Raw genomic sequence first — 19571 nt, 5'->3', positions numbered from 1 at the left:
TTGAGACAGAGAATACGGGAAGACAACGTGGAGGGGAGATGGGATGAGGTGTGCATTGAAATGGCAGGTTCTGTTTGAGACATATTGGATTTGATTTGCTGGTGAGACACCCATGTGGACATGGTCTATTGGCCGGTAGAGATACAGAATTGAGGTTAAGAAGAAAGGTCTTGTCTGAAAAATGAAGATCCACGTATCCTTATATTATGTATTGTAATTGCAGTCATAGGAGTGGATCCATTGACTCAGGTTCAGGTACAGAATGGAAAGAGAGCTGGACTAACTGTGGAACAGCAGCCTTTATTTTTCTTTTTTAGTTGCATTAGTCTTACTGCCTTGTCTTAGACAAGCACTCTGATATAAAATTCTACACAATTTCTCTCATTTTCCCAACTTTTTAATTGCAACATAAAGCCACTACATAAAAGGTATTTTATTAATGAATTGACATAATGAATTGGATAAGATATATGTTAATTGAATCATTAATTGGATTCTAATAATTTACTAATACAACATGTAACACAGTAGCATATACATTTCTTACAGTGTAATAATTCACCAAGAGGGAGGGTAAATCTTTAACCACAGCTTTCTATTAGCATCTTAAGCAAAGTGACTGCTACTTAAAAGACAAAAAGGTTATTTTTGAACAATTTGCTGAGTCTAACAGAAAAATGAATCATTTGATGAAATATTACAGATATACATTACTTTTTGTTCGCTTCTTAAAGTCTTACACCTAATCTAACATATTGTTTTCATTCTTTTTCAGTATTCCAGAAGTGCAGTGCACTTAAAAACCAGTCCTTTATATCTATCATGGAAGGAATTTAATAGGAGCTATAGTATGAATTTTAAATACATCCATAAAGTAAAGCTCTCCAGTTCATAAAATTAATGTTGTAACTATATATCATATGCATGTTGAAGTTTTTGCTTTAAAAATATATTCACAAATTCTGTCATATTTACAAAAATATGACTGTAATGAAACTTTAACAGCATCTAAAGACATATGACTATTTTAACATCTCAGTTGTTATTTTTTATGAACATAGAAGGTTTTTAAGCATCTTTGGTTGGGTACTATTGAAATAACAATTTTATTCATAATATAATTAAATAAAAAATACTGTAGCATCTATGTTCTACAATTTATAGAAACAATTTTTTATGTATATATTCATATTATATAAAAATATAGCTAATTATTTTGAAAAGAAGATAAATAACTTATGTGAAATTGATTTGAAATACAACATTTGCAAGATGAAATGAATCCAGTGTTTTTAGTACCTCTTACAGATAGGTCCATTTTAATGTAATTACATTGTTTTATTTAGTATGAATGGGTCTGTGTAGGATGAATTTCAAAGAAAATAACACTGCAGTGTTCTTTAAATACATGAGAGCTATGTACCTGTGCAAAAATAGCTTGTAAATACTGTGAAATGTTACAACATGCCACAAAAATTATTCTCTAGTCTGATTTAAATTTTAGTGTAGACAAACTTAGCTCCAATAGGAATAACAGAAATCATACATGTTCAAAAAGGTATAACAATAAAAGTATCAAGTTGTATTCTTGTTATCTAAATAGTATCTCCATAAAGCAGATGTAACTTGAAATTAGAAATTAAATGATGGTTTGCATTTCCTGTAATTCTGAGAATTTCAGCTTTTGATTCAGAGTTGAAGAAACTTTCACCAAACGTGCAATTGGTTTTAAGAACAATTGGCTCACTGAGTGTTGAGGAGTTCCCCTATCATCTGCCAAAATATTAATTATATAGCAAATTTCAGTTTATTTCCTCGAAGCCATTCGTATAGTTGGCAATCTTTTCCTGCAGCATTCCCTGATGGATTTTGTCTAGAGAATGAACAAAAAAATCAAAATGCGATGAAGGAGAGCCTGTGGCTCCCTGGAGAAATTTCTGTTCAGTGGTGTTTTCATAAGCCAAGCAGGGAGCAGTGAACTGCACACCTCCCCAATCCAGGTCCTAATGTGATTTGAAAGTCAACTTATTTTCCCACCGTCTCTTAGCAATGCTTTGATAATACCAATTTCTTGTTCAAGTTTTCTTCACTCCAGGAAAATAATCAAAAGTACTTCTCTCTGCTTTTACTCATAATTCAACTTACTACCCAACCAACTGTTAAGTAAACCATTTTGTTGCCTTATCTTTGAATTCCAGTATTTTCACACAGGCTCTGCCCAGCCAGTTTTCCAGGAATTAAACAGCAGATGCTTCCATTTAGATCCACTTCTTCTTTAAAATGGGAAATCAGTTTTCACTTGTGAGCCGCCATCAACCAGATTCATAGCTCTGGTCAGAATTCATCCATACATTTTCACACCACAGCTTCCTTAGACATTGGTAGCCTCTGTGAAAGAGTCATTGGGGCCACTGTTCTTTCTGACCTCCAGGTTCTTTTTAGCCTTGAATGTCACGGACACCTCAGAGTGAATGGCATCCAACCGCTGCTCACAGCGGAAGGCCGAGAGGAAAGCCTTTCTGTAGTTGCTGTTCATCCAGCCATAGAGAAGGGGATTGGCAAAAGTGGAGCACATGGCGATAATGTGGAACACTGTGAAGATGAGTTTGTACTCCTTCAGGTCCAGGACCTGGCTGTCAATGTCAACGGCAAGCTGGAAGGCATGGAGAGGCAGCCAGCTGACCGCAAACACCACCACCACACACACCAGCATTTTGGTGGTTTTTTGCCTTCGCTGATGGTAGTGGTCATTTGCAGCTCCAGGACTGACATGGTTCTTCAATTTACTCCAAATGCGAGTGTAGGAAAATGATATAATGCCCAGAGGCAAAACATACAAGATCAACAAGGAAGAAAGACTGTAGACAGTGCCATAGATGCTCTTCTCCTCGCCAGGCCACTTTTCAGTACAGGCCACAATCTCAAAGTCCGGAATGATCTCAATCAGCGAATACTCCCGGAAGATGGCCAGGGGACTTGCCAGCAGGGCACTGATGCCCCAGGCCAAGCCAATAATCAGGAAGCTGATTCGCTTGGAGATCTTACTCTCTAGGTGGTAGACGATGCACCTGTGCCGGTCCAAGGCAATTACTGTCAAGGTGATTGTGGATACTTGTACTGCCAGGCCCTGGGCATAGGGCACCACGTGGCACAGGACAGGACCCATTTTCCACTCCCCCATTAAGGTATAGGTAAGAGTGAACGGTAGACACAGAGTGTTCACCAAAAGATCTGCCACAGCCAGATTGGCAATGAAAAAGTTGGTTACTGTGCGCATGCTCTTGAATTTGATCACCACATGGATCACCAAGGAGTTGCCAATTACCCCAAGCAAGATGATGGAGCAGTAGGCCAATATGAGGACAACTTGTACCTCAATCAGCTTGGTACTATCTATAAGCTCTGGCTCAGGGTCAGGGACCAGTTCACCTCTAGGAGTTGTTTGTGGCCCGTATTGTTCCACCTTCATTTCTTCCACTGTCTGGTTCTCATCAGCCTCTGCACCTATTGGACCCATTTTCAGTACAGGTCCACTTGGCCTGCAACCAGCACAAGAGTCTACAACCTAAAAAGAAAAAACAAAATAAAACAAAACAACAACAACAACAAAAACCAATGGAACGAGGAAAACACAAAGGTGAAGCAAAGAAATTTCACAAATGGACTGGTTTAATTTTGGTTGGGGATCAAAATATCCTCTACTCTCTAAAATTGTGCATAGCAAAACATTTTAATGAAACAGACCCTTTAATAAGTCTATTGTCAAATATGGATCAATTAAATCAGGTTTCTGAAATATATACTATGACGGTAAAGTATAATACCGATAGTATAGACATAATTTCAAAGTGAATGCTATTGAATGGATTAATTTCATTTTAAGTGGAATGAATATTATAAACTTTATGAATTGTATAACCACTATGAATTCATTGAATTAATTTTCAGGTAGATAAAAAAGTAAAGTTTCCTTCATTATCTTGACTGTTTCAAATTTATAAATATACAGCAACAAATTGTATAAGAAAGGGGAACATATTAAAACTATTTGTCTGGTGCCTGAACCTTGGGACTATGAATTATCTCAGATAAACCAAGCAGATTCTGTTTTTGGTGCAGGATTTAGTATTAAAAATAGTATTAAAATATATAGAAGAGTTACTTTTTTAAAAATTTAATTTCAATAGCTTTTGGGGTACAAATGTTTTTTGGTTGCACGGATGGATTGTATGGTAGTAAAATCAGATTTTAGTGCATCTGTCACCCAAGTAGTGTACCTTGTACCCAATATGTAGTTTTTTTATCCCTCACTCCCATTCCCACCCTCTCCTTTATGAGTCTCCAAAGTCCATTATACCACTCTGTATGCTTTTGTGTACCCACAGCTTAGCTCCTACTTACAAATGAGAACCTATTGTATTTGATTTTCCATCCTAGTTACTTCACTTAGAATAATGGTCTCCAGCTCCATTCAATTTGTTGCAAAAGACATCATATCATTCTTTTTTACAGCTGAGTGGTATTCCATGGTGTATTACATACCACGTTTTCTTTATCCACTCAATGCTCTAAGGACACTTGGGTTGGAACAGTTGCTTTTTTGAATGATCTTAAATAAACTTCTGAACTAACATATAACATTTCACGCTTTCTCAAAATCTCTGTTAACCCCCACATTTAAGAGAACCCGCAGACTAGTATGTTACATATCTCTTCCACCTGTTATTTTCTCATCGTTTCTACAACATTGGTTTTATTCTTCTTAATCTCTTATCATGATTACTCTAATCATCTTCTAACTTACCTCCCATCCTCTTTTGCTTTTATTTATTAATTAATTCATTCACCTAACAGAAATAATCGAGTGTCTACTCAATGCCAAGGGTGGCTTTACCATCCTGGTGCCTTTACTTCTTCAAACCTGCATACATCATGCATTTAAAAACCTATGTCTTGAACTAGGGTTTTTGCCGGGTGAAGACAAGAGGATAGTACCTCTACTCTAAGGCTCTCACATTTTACTGGACAATGCCTACTCTGATATTAAAATTTTTTTTCTGAAATTCAAATGTGATCATATTGTTTTCCTCAATGTCTCCAGATTGTTTGAAACAATACGATGTATTTTTTTAATAGAAGTTTCATTTTTTCAGTCTGTTAAAGCATTCAGAGCCCAACACCATGGTGGTAGTACCTTTCAAATATATTCATAATCACAAAAGGCTGCCACTGTTCATTCAGAGCTTCTTTTATGAATTTGTTTTTATGAACCTTTCAATGAATGCGTTTGTAATTAATAGCATCTAACACCATTGGTAGGAAAGTCATATATTTATTCAGCCCACAGATAATGCTGGGCTGGGCCTATGTGCCCTCCAGCTCCTTCCCTCACCGTTCCTCTGTTCTGTTCTGCTCTGTACCACAGGAGGGCTGACTCTCACAGAATACATTTTCAAGCTCCAAGTCCTTGGGATTCTGGCTGGGTTTGGTCGGTGGGAGGCACTGGCAGGCAGTTGGAGGACAGCAGGAAGGGAGAAGCCACTATATTCTTCTTCCTCCCTCTCTGCTCTTGGCAGTGCCTCTACAGCAGTTCTATAGCTCTGGTTTTCATAGGACAGACCTATTGTGATTCTGATTCCAGAGGGTGTCCCTGTTCCGGGGGCCTTGGTCACACTACCTCATCCTCATGTCCATCCAGCTGGAGGCAGTAATGACTTCCTGCTCTTGGTAATCCCTAGGTAGTCTCAACATCCATTGTTTGGCTTCCATCACTTGTTTAATCAACTATCTGAATCAAATTACTCCTTTTTTACATTCTTGAATAGATTCTGTTTTGCATGATCTGATAATAACATGCATATATGCTTTCATTAATTTGCTCTCCCACCAAAGGATCTGCACCCACAGGTTGACAACACTGGCCTATAGAAGAAAATCCCAACTCCTTAGCCTGACATTCGAGGCTTTTCTTGAACTCATCCCTGCATATCCCTCTGGCCTCATCTCTGCTGACAGCCCAATATATGCTGTGCACTTCTGTCATACTGCCTTACTTCCAATTCCAGTAACACCTGAGCCTTTTTCATGCCTCTCTGCCCTCCCCGTTTTAAACTGGGAAGCCTCTCAGTTACCCCAAGCCCCTGTGCTCACTTCTAATGCCGCATGTACCACATGCCACGTTGTGACTGTTTTCCTTTGTTTACCCACCACAGCAATCTCTTTGAAGACAGAACCTGGACCTTCTTCCTCCATTGTTTAATCCCTAGCACACTATATAGTATATTAAAGGTACTCAGCAATTTTGCAGAACAAATATAAAGCTAAAGGAAAGCACAATTATACTGAATAATCAATGTCAGCCAAATGGAAAGTATAATTTTGATCCTTTCCTTCACTGAAGACAACTGCCTATGTAGGGTTCTTCCCTATGACATAACATCCATATGCTTATTTTCTTATTCTTAATCAGATAACTTCTTATACAAAAAAAATTGTCCTGAGACCCTGTTAAATTAATTCCTGATTATAACATTTTAAATTGTCAGTATAACCCATAAAGCAAACTTTCTGTTTCAAAGGTTTCTGCTCCCCCAACTCTCTTTCTCCCGCTCCATTTATCTCACTTTTTTTTTTCTTTCTGCATCTTTCCCTCACTCTCTGTCTCTCACCACTCACCCTTCCACAGGAGCCTTACTATACAGAGAGACATGAGAGTTTCCATGTACTCAGGTGTTTGCCGTACTGATATATTCCTGCTCCCTCTGCATAAATTTCACATAGAACGTTCCAAGGAGCCCCAGCCTCTTTTCACATGTGCCTCCATTCCTTAGTAATTAGAGAAATCTGAAACAAACCATTCATATCTTGGAGTGTATGTTTGATAGGCCACACCATATCCCCTAGACTAAGAAAGAGACTGGTTTTAGAGTACAGTTACTCAATCCTGACAAGCCATTTAGCCATTTACAGAATTAAAGAGACTCCAAGAGGCTGGAGTTTGGAGGTTATACCTGACTAAACTGAGAGGAAGCATGAGATTGAAGGATACTAGGAGGAAGAGTATACTTGATTTTTTTATTTGCTTTGCTTTTTCTTCTCAGTCTTGTTTTATAAATTTTGAAGCCTTTTTATTTACAACTTCTCTGTAGGAATGGTTGTTGATCTACAAGCTCTTAGAATATAGACAGTGTTAGCTGTGCTTAAGCAGGTTACTGGCCTTCAGCCAGGTCAAAACATTACCCAGAGCAGAAAATGCATCATTTCATGACAGCACTTCTGGAAAAGTGGAAAAGGAAAATGGTACACAGAGGAAGTTGCCATCAAAAGCACACAAAGGAAACAGCAAGCAGACAAGGGAATAACCTTTCTTTGAAATAAGGCAAAATGAGATATTTACATTACTTTAAGACATTTAAAGAGAACTTTTACTGGTACAATTTTCCTGAATAAGGGAATCCTTAGAAACTTTGTCATAGAAACATTTCTTTGCAGAATAGGAAAAGAGTTTCAGGACTTCCCCCAACACCCTACCACCCAAGATTCAAATAACCTCAAGTTATTTGAGTCAGAGACCAGTTCATGCTTTGAGGAGAGATGTTTAAATCTGTGGGGGCTTTTTGCAACAATATTGTCACAGGTTGGCCTTAGTAAACCTACACATCTTATCAAGCACAATATCTTCCAGAACATTTTTCCCAGGGAAAAATATCTCAGAAATCAGTCTCAGAAATCAAAAGCCCTGCATTTGCCTACACTAATTAGTTCTAGGAATGGGGGCAGGGGAGGGGGAAGAAGGGAAGTTTCAAGAATGCTACATACAAGACATGATTGTTTGGCTAATCAGTAGAAAGTTGAAAATATTCACCAAAGGGTGTGGGAAGCCTTTCTTTGGAAACAGCATCTCCATTTCAAGTCACTGAATTTTAAATGATGTGTACCTATTGCAAAAAGTCTCAAAGCTTTTAATTTTGCGTCTTTCCCTGCCACCAAAAGCTCCTGCCAGTGGGTGAGCCTTTCTGATGGAAAATGAGCAAACGCTTAAATGAATGTGTCTCCTCTTGAACGGCTTTGGAGAATCCAATAGGACTTTCTGCTTTAGACAAGTGTTTGATTTTTAAAGAGGCAGGAACAATAACAACTTACTGTTCTGGAAAGATAATGACCTATCTCAAAGAAGGGTGAAGGATATAGTAAATAATCTTCAACAGAAAAGGGAAAATCTAGAGAAAGTAGAAAATGGGGATGGTATTACATCCTCCAAACCGCCACCTCCCGCCTAAAGGAGGAGGAAAAAGTCCATACACTCATGAGGACCTCCTCATGTCCCTCTTCATAGGAACCGAGCGCTCCTCTAGGGATTTTCTTGTTCCCAGGAGGTGATCAGAGTTAGGAATTACACTTACTGACCTGGACCTCGCGTTTTTGCGGAGACGCGGAAACAAGATGTGTGCAGTCCGTCTGTCCGATGATTAGCCAGCCGACCTGGAGAGGGCCCTGGAAGGTGCCCAAAGGCAAGTCCGGTTCCGTCCCCTCCTAGGGTCCAGGACAGCCCGCGCCGCGCGGGCGGGCAGCCGGAGCAGTCAGAGCGGCTGGGCGGTTGGCGCTGCCGGGTCTGCTGCCGACCTCTCAGGCCAAGCGCGCCTGGGCACCGCGCTCACTCGCGGGGTGGGCGGGTGAAGGTGGGAGGATCAGAGATGGGAGCGTGGGGAGGGGGGCAAACCCCACCCTTAAACACAAGAAAACAGGTGCAGAGGCTGCGGGCGATGGTCCTGCAGGGGAGGTGACTGGAGGAGAAGTTTTGGTGGCGAGGGAGCAGGAACAGTGTCCAGGGTCTCTCAGCCGCCTCCCGGGCTTGCAAGCCCGCTCAGCCAGACCCTACCCAGAGGGGCGCCCCCTCGCGGGTCCCCAGCCACCACCTGCAGCTGCTGCTGTCACCTACTGTGCCACCCCCAAGTTTGATACTCTGGGCGTTTGCGCCACCCCTACCTCCCTTCCCTTCCACGAATCTCTCCCTTTGCTCTCTACCCCCCAGTTCCGCAAGAGATGGCCCGGCGAAGACAGACCTCCTGGACTTGAGGCCGACTTCACCAAATCCGCCCCGGGAAAAGGCGAGGGCAAAGGCGGGGCGGACAGACCCAGCTGCGGCTGAGGGACTGCGGTCCCTAGCAAGGCAGGCGAACGAAGGAGACCTCAGGCTGGCGGGAGGAGGGCCGGGGCTGGAGAATCCCCGCGCCTCGTAGGGGCTGAGAAAATTCCACAACTTCCAATCGAGAGTTGTTTTCTTTTGTGTGTGTAGGAGCAGAGATGGGGAGCTGGATCCGCGCAGAACCCCGGAAAAGCGCCAGCAGGATTGCACCGAGAACAAATCCTCCGCACCCTCGCCCAGGGCTGGGGCGCAGTGCTCCTCTAGCTGGGCGGTCTCTGTGCTCCAAACAAGAAGGCAAAGCGAGTTCAGATCCTGCTGCCCATGATCAGCAATTTCCCTAACAGGTGTCTGCAGGCAGTTTATAAGTTGAGTAGTGCAGATTCAGACTCGATAGCCAGGAACCTGTGTTGTGAGCTCTGGCTCAGGTTAAAAGCTAGGATAGGGATAGGATAGGAAAGCGATGGGACACGAATAAAACACAATCTCTCTCTCTCCTGATAGCTGACTTCCGGATCCTTCACTCTTTGATCCTGACCCAAGCCACTCGTGCCACTAGGAGCGCATGCCTATGGAATACTCGCTCCTGTCTCCTTGTGGTGAAGCCTTCCGCTAATGCCCAGAGCCTCCCAGGCTGGATTAGTGGGTAGGAACAAAACAGGATGGTGGAGACAATCGGCAGAGCAGCAGCGTCTGTTTCCTCGGGATTCTTCCCAGGAACCCTATTCGAAGCCATTCCTTCTAAAAGTTTGCAGCCAGTCTCTCTTTCCTTTGTTGGTTTTAAGAGGAGGCAGTAGAGCTACCTACATACAAAAACGAAAGCCTGATACTGGTAACCTAAGTCTTTACTTAACCATCCTCTTCGGAGGCTTTGCACACATTACTTTTCCTCTATGCATTGTCATTTCTGAAATAAGGATGGTCATACTGATGTGCTTGGAATTTCTCTGAAATATACTCCTAAAAGATTAGATTAAGATTAGATTCCGCTACTCTAAAATGAAAAAAATATATTTATCTGTTTAAAAAGGTAATACATATTCTCCCAGATGTTAATTAAAGTCTTCCCTCAAATGGATTGGATTTTCAGTTCCTTCAGGGTTTTCCACACCCTAATAGTATTGCATTTGTAAGGCATTTTTACAGTGTAACCTGAAATTAATCTTCAGTTAATATAGAATTATGCCCACAGGAGTATAGGAATTGTTTATAAAACAAAGCAGCCCGGGCTTTTCAAATACCTAGAAACAAAGATAAACAGAAATGGAAATACTTAACATGTTCTACACAGTTCCACTTAAAGTCTTTTAGTAGTTGTTTTTGTTTTGTTTTGTTTTGTTTTGTTTGTTTGTTTTTTCCTTAAGAAAGTACTCTTTGCCCAAATATGTGTTATATGTGACAGGTTCCATTCTTCTCAATATATCTGCATTGGTGAAGAATGAACCATATACCAGTAAGTTATAACTTTAAAAGAGTAGAAATGGATTTAAACAATGACCACAAAAACAAATCAAATATCCAGCAAAACAGATGAGTGTTGTCTTTTAGAGCAATTGCTTTGGAAAATTCAACTGATTTCACTGACATTGATTGCACAAAACACATTTTATCTTCTTTAAAATTGCCTTTCAGAAGCATATTAGCAGCCATAACCAACAATTTGTCTCACTGTCTTATAGACGTGTATTTGTCTTAGTAGATTCATATAGTTCCACAGACATCTAGTCAGCAACCTCAAAAGAGTAAATGATCTCTATGATTAATGTCCTTTAATAAAGTTCAGAATTGGATGAGAAACTGATAAACTGAAATGAAAGTCACTTTATAGTGTATCATATTATCAAGGAGAGCTGTGGGAATTAGCTTATGACACTTTTGTGCATCACAGTCTAATTAATATCCTTAGATGTGCATACATATCCTGTGTATTGTAGTAACAACGAACCACTCTGATGAATGTCCATAAACCCAGTTGAGACACTGACAGGAGTTTGGGAGTTTGTGGAAGTGGTGGTGAAATATCGATTAATCCAAATTGAAATAGGACAAGATTATTAATGCTTGATTTCTTTTGTATCAAATCATCTAGTTGCTCAGGAAATTCCATTTCTAACCAGAATATGTGCTGTGACTGCTCTTCAAATAGACAACAGACTCAAACTCAGATGCCTGCATGGTTAGGGCCAATGACATAAATGGACCAACATGCTAGGTTGTAGGAGAGAGTGGAAAATGGTGATTGCCATAACAACTTGAAGAGCTCAAAAGCACATGCTATAGCTAAATGGGGAGATTGCTTCTCAGATTACACTCAGCTGGCCTGCAAAAATCTTGATTCAGTATTGTCAGATATGATTTTTTTTATTATTATACTTTAAGTTTTAGGGTACATGTGCACATTGTGCAGGTTAGTTACATATGTATACATGTGCCATGCTGGTGTGCTGCACCCACTAACTCGTCATCTAGCATTAGGTATATCTCCCAATGCTATCCCTCCCCCCTCCCCCCACCCCACCACAGTCCCCAGAGTGTGATATTTCCCTTCCTGTGTCCATGTGATCTCATTGTTCAATTCCCACCTATGAGTGAGAATATGCAGTGTTTGGTTTTTTGTTCTTGCGATAGTTTACTGAGAATGATGATTTCCAATTTCATCCATGTCCCTACAAAGGACATGAACTCATCATTTTTTATGGCTGCATAGTATTCCATGGTGTGAGAAGCAAAATCCATATTGTTAAAAATCTTCTGAATTTTAAATAAACCAAATTAATTTTTAAAAATCCAAAACTCCTAGTGGACAGGCCAAAATAAATAAGAAATCATAGATAGATGATAGATAGATAGATAGATAGATAGATAGATAGATAGCAGCCTGACTCATCATGGGCCTCCAATATTGTAACCTGTTATATTAGTATTTGACGTCTGACAAATCTCCTTAAATATTTGAAACATAGTTCTACTACCATTTCCCCTACCCCATAGACCATTTCTCAATGCACAGAAATACAAAAGGAATACAGCCAAAGATTAGTTGCCAAATAAGTAATTTTCTTTTCCATTTCTGGTTGAATAGATATTCCCAAGGAGACTCTGAAGTAAGAGATTTGTTGAATAACTGAACAATCCAAATATTTTAGATAGCTAGATGCAATTTCAGAAAAGCTCTTCATTAAAAAAGTTCAATAATATCAGTATTGAGGACCACTTGTGATACATACTTATTAGATAAAGAAAATCATGATATAGATTTCATTCAGTGTAATTTTATTTTAACAGCAAAGATGCTTCCCCCACGGTATAAATAATTTCATTGTTATTTTGATTATAAAAATCATAATCATTGTAAAAAGTTAGAATAAACAAAAACATCATAGAAGAAATAGGCATTATCTAAAACAATGCAGTCCCACAGAACTTTCTGCAATAATGGAAATGTTTTGTATCTGGGCTGTGCAGTACAGTAGCCACTAGACATATGTGGCTATTGAGCACTTGACGTGTGGCTAGTGCAACTGAAGAACTGAAATTTTAAATTTTATTTAATTGTAGTTAATTTGAATGTAAAACTAAATATAGTTGACCCTTGAACAGCACAGTTTGAACTGCACAGGTCCACTTAAACTCAGATCTTTTTCACCCAAACACAAATGGAAAATACAGTGTTTGCGGATGTGAAATGGCCTTTACAGAAGGTCCATTTTTCATATATGTGGTTCTGCAGGGCCGACTGCCAGACATGAATATGCAAGGGTTTTGGCATATGCAGGGGTCCTGAAACCAATCGCTGTTCTCCCCGCCCCCCGCCCCAGTATACAGAATGACAACTGTAGCCACATAGAGAGCGTAAGTGGTGGACTGTATAAAGTCTAAAATTTCATCATCCAGCATGACCATCATCAGCATATTGGTGTAAAATCTCTACTTTTAATTAACGTGTAGCCTACCTTCTCAACTTTTAAGCTTAAAAATATGTCAAAAACATATTTCCATTTCCTTAATATAAATATACATCCTTCCTTTAATGGTTGCCTAGTCATAAACTGTATGATTATATTCTCATGAGTTATTGTTGTTATGGACAAAACTGTGAGAAATGATCTTGGATATATTTGCAGTACCTTTGTCCAGTTATTTCTTTCACATAAATCCAGCAGGGAGTAAGAGCGAGGCATTTTAAAATGTTTTCCTTAAGCCAAGTTCACATTACATAAACCTTAACCACAAAGGTTAAATTGAATGATGGGAAAACCAAGAAACTTCTTCCATGAAAAGGCAAATACTTCAGGTAACATGGAGTCCACGTAAAGTGTTCAGTATAAAATTTCAGTGGCCCCAGGTGGGGAAGATTGAAGTGGGGAAACTAAATCAGGAGGAAAAAAAAGCACAAGAGAATAAGTTTCTTTGGATTCCAGGGTTTCATGTTTTCACTCTGCCAGAAAGCTAGTTTTTTCGTTTTTTTTTCCCCCCTCACCTTAATATCAGGGTTCCCCGAGAGATTATTGAATAACTTGTAAGCCATATCAACCTGACTTAAGCCACAGACAGAACGAAGTAGTGCAGTTCGGCTGGAATGTGGAAGCTGATTCCCAAAGAAAAGAAGTAAACCCACAAATCAGGCCACTGGCCAAAAGGAAGAAATTTGAGGAAGGGAGGAAGAGCACAGGACCAAAGAGTGAGCACAGCCAGCTGAAGTGGAAGAATTATCTTAACTCCAGTAATGTAAGAAAAGCTCAGAGAAGCTAATAAAGTCATGTACTTAACTTCTTAGGTTAAACAAAGCCTAATAAGTTCCTAGTTAGGAAATATTAATAATCAAACTAGCTGAACATGTAGTTATGATGTTTAGTATATTGAAAACTGATTGTCTTGCTTTATTTAAATGCTTGATACATTTAGTGATTATTTTTAAGCTTATTAAGTCCCTCTTGTAGAACTAGTATTTAAAGTTTCAATAACTGCCTTGTAGCAAAAATTATGGAACCTAGATATCCTAATGGCCATTTGGTTATAATATAGATTCTCAATAGGTCATATGGATATTTCTGTTTGGATCTATGCCTGCTTTTCCTTTCATGGAGGAGAAAGAGCAGAAGGAGTTAATACCTGAACAGATATAATTGGGGCTGCATCAAATACACATATAAAAAAGTCTATATAAATGTACTACTTTAAAATAGTCTTTTTAAAAAAAAACTTCATTTTTTGAAAAACTAGTCAATCTAATCAAGTTTGTTCTGACGAAAAATTGACTTCCTTCTCCGACCTTCATTTGTAGCGAGTAGTCCAGTAAAGTTTGAATGGGCAAGAAATGGTCATCAAATCGTGAACTTCACAAATCTGATAGGCTAAATTTCTTAAAATATTTGTATGCAATATGAATAAGGCAGGTGTCTTATTCAAGAAAAGCAAGTAGTCATTCAAAGTAAAACGTATGCTACTTCCTAAACTGGGCATATCATTTGCTATGATTTTTATTTCTGTGGATTTGGCTTTTTATTTTTGTTTTGAGTTTTTAATTGCAAATTCAAAGCAATTAAGCAGGATTATAAGCAACATATGCAGCATGTTGCTGAGATTTTTACTTTTTAGCAATCATCCAAATGGATATTGATACTGGTAAGGAACCAAATCTAAAAGGGTATTTAAATGCAAATGATTCACAGTTTGAATTTTAACTAAGAACAAAGGAAGGGACATTTTTAAGTGGAATTCAGAATTTAATCAATGCAAATTTTCATTTGATTATCTGAAACATGCACAGAAGACCCATGGCTAAAGAGGAAACATGCACCATTTTAGAAATTTCAATTTTATTTAATAAGTGTTTATCCTTGTAGCATATAGAGACATAATTTGATATATATTTTTGAATCATACACTGAAAACAAATTTAAGTTTTAATTTTTTTAAAAAGAGTACAAGTAAAATCAAAGCTCTTTCTCATGCTAAATTACTATTGATATCTCCTGAGAAAGGGGAAGTGAAAGATTTATATACAGTTTTCACATAGCATTTTGGAGATGGTGAAATGTTTTATTCAAAATAAAAATTTCAGAACATGAAATGAATAATGCAAGTAGCATTTAATTCATGACTCATTACTCTTTTATTATACAAAAGAATTATATAAAATCCATATACGATTTTATTACGCACCATTCCTACAAACAAATCTTTATTGAGACTGTATGCTACACACTGTCCGTGTAAAGATGAATTGCACACAGACCTGCTATTGATTGTCTCTAGTCTGTTAAGGGTACACAGGCTTTTAAATAAAGAAATACATTAAACAGATTGAGATTTCTGAGTGGACTCTGACAGCAGCTTTGAGACCCCAAGGAGGAATGGTCATTTGTTTTTGTTTTTGTTTTAAATGTATCTTGTGTATGGGAAGAATTAGAGAAATGCTTTATGGAGGAGGTACCCCAACCCTTTGTAAACCTAGATAGAAATACTTCTTGGCTTTAGCCAGCATTGGGATACCATCTTCTTTATGAAATATATTTCTCCATTGCATTTAACTGGGATATGTGATACTGAGTCAATGTAGAACCCAGTGGTGAAGAACAATCTTTTACATATGTCAAAGTATAATTTCCAAAGTTAAAGACATTATTCTCAAACAAAATATATAGTGAGTATATGTCAAAGATCTATTTAATTGATAAATTAAAGGGAACCGGCACAACAACAAAGCTGGTTCAAAGTAGGATCCCAAATGTGAATGCATATATAGTCAGTGAAAAGAAGAATCCTGGATAAGACTGATGCATTAATGCAAAAGTGGTAGATATCCTGCTGTGCTATAAAGCCATAACTTTTGGACTTATATTTCTCACCAGGCAGAAATTATTTGCATCTCTGCTGGGAATAATAAAATTTCACAATTTTCTATAAGTTTGCATCAAACTTTATGGGGCTGGACTGTAATCTAGGGCACGCAATAAGTCAAACTAAATAAGTCACTTTAAACTGGCAAGTCAACTGACCTTTAGGGTCTTAAGATGATGCTCCAACGTGACATTAAAAGGGCATGTGATCATCCTACCCTGCTTTCTTATTGCAACCTAACAAACTACCCCAAAACTCAGTGGCTTAAAACAGTTATTTTATGTTGCTCTTTGTGGGTCAGAAGTTCAGGAAAGGCCCAGTTAGGCGGTTCATCTCTGATCCATATGGCATCAACTGAAGAATGATGGTAACTTGACTCACATGTCCTGGCTCCTGGGCTGAGTTGGTGATAGTACTTGGAGGCTCATGCTTCCCCCTGTTTACACATGACAGTCTCCGAGTATTTAGACTTATAACATGGATTTTAGCTTTCCAAAGAGAAAAGCTTCTAAAAGAGAGTGTTCTATGTGACCCAGGCAGAAACTATAAGGCTTCTTATGACCTCTCAAGCCCCAGACCATCTCTTCTGCTGATCCTTTGAGGGAAACAAGTCTCTAAGATCACACTATATACAAAGGGAGAAGAGGAATATACTCTACCTGTGAATGAGAAAATGGCACGTATATACAATGGAGGGAAGGAATTGATGATAGTCTAAGAGAAATATCATTACCCATCCCTTTGCCTTGCAGTATATATATTGTTTGCATTTGTAGTTTTATATTTTATTTTATTTTATTTTACTTTAAGTTCCAGGATACAAGTGCAGAGCGTGTAGGTTTGTTACATAGGTACACTTGTGCCATAGTGATTTGCTGCACCTATCAACCCGTCATCTAGGTTTTAAGCCCCACGTGCATTAGCAGTTTGTCTTAATGCTCTCCCTCCCCTCCCCTCACCCCCAAACCACCAACTGGTCCTAGTGTGTGTTGTTCCCCTCCCTGTGTCCTTGTGTTCTCATTGTTCAACTCCCACTTATGGGTGAGAACATGCAGTGTTTGATTTTCTGTTCCTGCATTAGTTTGCTGAGGATGATGGCTCCCAGCTTCATCCATGTCCCTGCAAAGGACATGATTTAATTCCTTTTTATGGCTGCATAGTATTCCATGATGTATATGTACCACATTTTCTTTATCTAGTCTATCATTCACGGGCATTTGGGTTGGTTCCATGTCTTTACTATTGTAAATAGTGCTGCAGTAAACATACATGTACGTGTGTCTTTAAAGTAGAATGATCTATATTCCTTTGAGTATATACCCAGTAATGGGATCGCTGGGTCAATTGGTATTTCTGGTTCTAGATCCTTGAGGAATCGTCACACTGTCTTCCACAATGTTTGAACTAATTTATAATCCCAAACAGTGTTAAAGTGTTCCTATTTTTCCACAGCTTCTTCAGCATCTACTGTTTCTTAACTTTTTAATAATCACCATTCTGACTGACATGAGATGGTATCTCACTGTGGTTTTGATTTGCATTTCTCTAATGATCAGTGATGTTGAGCTTTTTTTCCCCATATGTTTGTTGACCACGTAATGTCTTCTTTTGAGAAGTGTCTGTTCAGATCCTTTGCCCACTTCTTTATGGGGTTGTTTGTTTTTTCTTATAAATTTGGTTAAGTTCTTCGTAAATTTTTGATATTAGACCTTTGTCAAATGGGTATATTGCAAACTTGTCTCACATTCTATAAGGTTGTCTGTTCATTCCAATGATAGTTTACTTTGCTGTGCAGACGCTCTTTAGTTTAATGGCCAATTTTGGCTTTTGTTGCAGTTGCTTTTGGTGTTGTCGTCAGGAAGTCTTTGCCCGTGCCTATGTCGTTAACGGTATTGCCTAGATTTTCTCTAGGATTTTTATGGTTTGGGGTTTTACGTTGAAGTCTTTAATCCATCTTAAGTTATTTTTGTATAAGGTGTAAGGAAGGGGTCCAGTTTCAGTTTTCTGCATATGGCTAGCCAGTTTTCCTGGAACCATTTATTAAATAAGGAAACCTTTCCCCATAGCTTGTTTTTGTCCAGTTTGTCAAAGATCAGATGGTTGCAGATTTGTGGTGTTATTTCTGAGGTCTCTGTTCTGTTCCATTGGTCTATATTTCTGTTTTGGTACAAGTACCATGCTATTTTGGTTGCTGTAGACTTGTATATAGTTTGAAGTCAGGTAGTATGATGCCTCCAGTTTTGTTCTTTTTGCTTAGGATTGTCTTGGCTATATGGGCTCTTTTTTTGGTTCCTTATAAATTTTAAAGTAGTTTTTTTCTAATTCTGTGAAGAATGTCAATAGTAGTTTGATGGGAATAGCATCGAATCTATAAATTACTTTGGGCAGTATGGCCATTTTAACAATATTGATTCTTTCTATCTGTGAGGATGAAATGTTTTTCCATTTGTTTGTGTCTTCTCATTTCCTTGAGCAGTAGTTTGTATTTCTCCTTGCAGAGGTCTTTCATGTCCCTTGTTAGCTGTATTCCTAGGGCCTTATACTCTATTTTAGATGTTGTTTGTTTGTTCAATACACACATTAAAGAGCAATTTTCCAGTAAAGGCAGAGCCAGAGACTGCAAAATCTAAAAATTTCTCTGCCAATAGAAGCCCAATAGGTAAGAATACACAATGAAAATAGAAGGGGTATTTACAATGTGTGCACTTAGATGAACATGGTGTTCAGTACACACAAACAATTCGTAAAAAGGAAAAATTACACTAGGAGGCAATTTCTACTTCCAGACTGTAGGTTTTAAGTAGATTTACTCTTGTATTGGTTTACTTAAACTGAATGGTATTTAAGCTTGTTAAGACCCTAGGCAAGAACACAATGCAAGGTTTCCTAGTAACCAATTTCAATATTTAACTGCCACATTCTCAGCACTACTTTCATTAGGTAGTATAGCCCAGGAGGAAGGAAGTGTGGAGAGCTACCTGTACTCTACACATGGCCTTATTGTTGAGTAATGCATAGAAGTTGGTCTTAGAAGATCTGAGCAATGTCTTGAACATGTGGTTCACTTGCTATGTGATTTGAAAATGTCATTTAATCTATCTGAACTTCAGATTTCTCCACTGTAAAATAAGAGGCATATATTAAATTTGACAAGGGCATCTGACACTGAAAGTCAGTGAAATCACTTAGCTTTCCCCAACAGAAAAATATATATATATCAAATACATATATAATATAAAATATATATATCAAATATATATTTATATTTATATAAGATATTTGATATATATTTATAAAATATATTTGATATATAAAAATATGTAGTACTTTATATCATAGGCATATTACTTAATTTTAAATGTTTTATATATAACTTTTAAAGATATATATGTTTTATATACATATATTTATATATAATTAATTGTGAAATTTACTAATTTGGTATTTGGTTTGACTCCACTGAAAAAGGGTTATTTATTCATATTCATGCTATTGAATGCTTTCATCAGGCATATAACTATGAAACATGTAGAACAAATTAAAATTTTCAGATGATGCTAAGTGCATGGTTCCCAACTTTGCACTG

General features: G+C 38.2%; 1 protein-coding gene across 1 annotated transcript; it reads right to left on the bottom strand.

Moving 5' to 3' along the window:
* Positions 1-293: 293 nt before the first annotated feature.
* On the bottom strand, positions 294-8851 carry NPY2R (neuropeptide Y receptor Y2). The gene is made up of 2 exons (XM_004040537.5): positions 8407-8851; positions 294-3565 (listed from the first exon to the last, which is right to left on the bottom strand). Exon 2 carries the CDS (start codon positions 3515-3517, stop codon positions 2372-2374), a length of 1146 nt encoding a protein of 381 aa, XP_004040585.1. The 5' UTR covers positions 3518-3565; positions 8407-8851; the 3' UTR covers positions 294-2371.
* Between the last annotated feature and the right edge of the window lie 10720 nt (positions 8852-19571).

The sequence above is a fragment of the Gorilla gorilla genome, chromosome 3, assembly GCF_029281585.2.
Source record: "Gorilla gorilla gorilla isolate KB3781 chromosome 3, NHGRI_mGorGor1-v2.1_pri, whole genome shotgun sequence".
Classification (NCBI taxonomy): domain Eukaryota; kingdom Metazoa; phylum Chordata; class Mammalia; order Primates; family Hominidae; genus Gorilla; species Gorilla gorilla.
This window is presented reverse-complemented; position numbering and strand designations above follow the sequence as displayed.

Bases quoted from the DNA above. Each gene is read 5' to 3' on its own strand.
- NPY2R (XM_004040537.5), bottom strand. From the start codon at position 3,517: ATGGGTCCAATAGGTGCAGAGGCTGATGAGAACCAGACAGTGGAAGAA.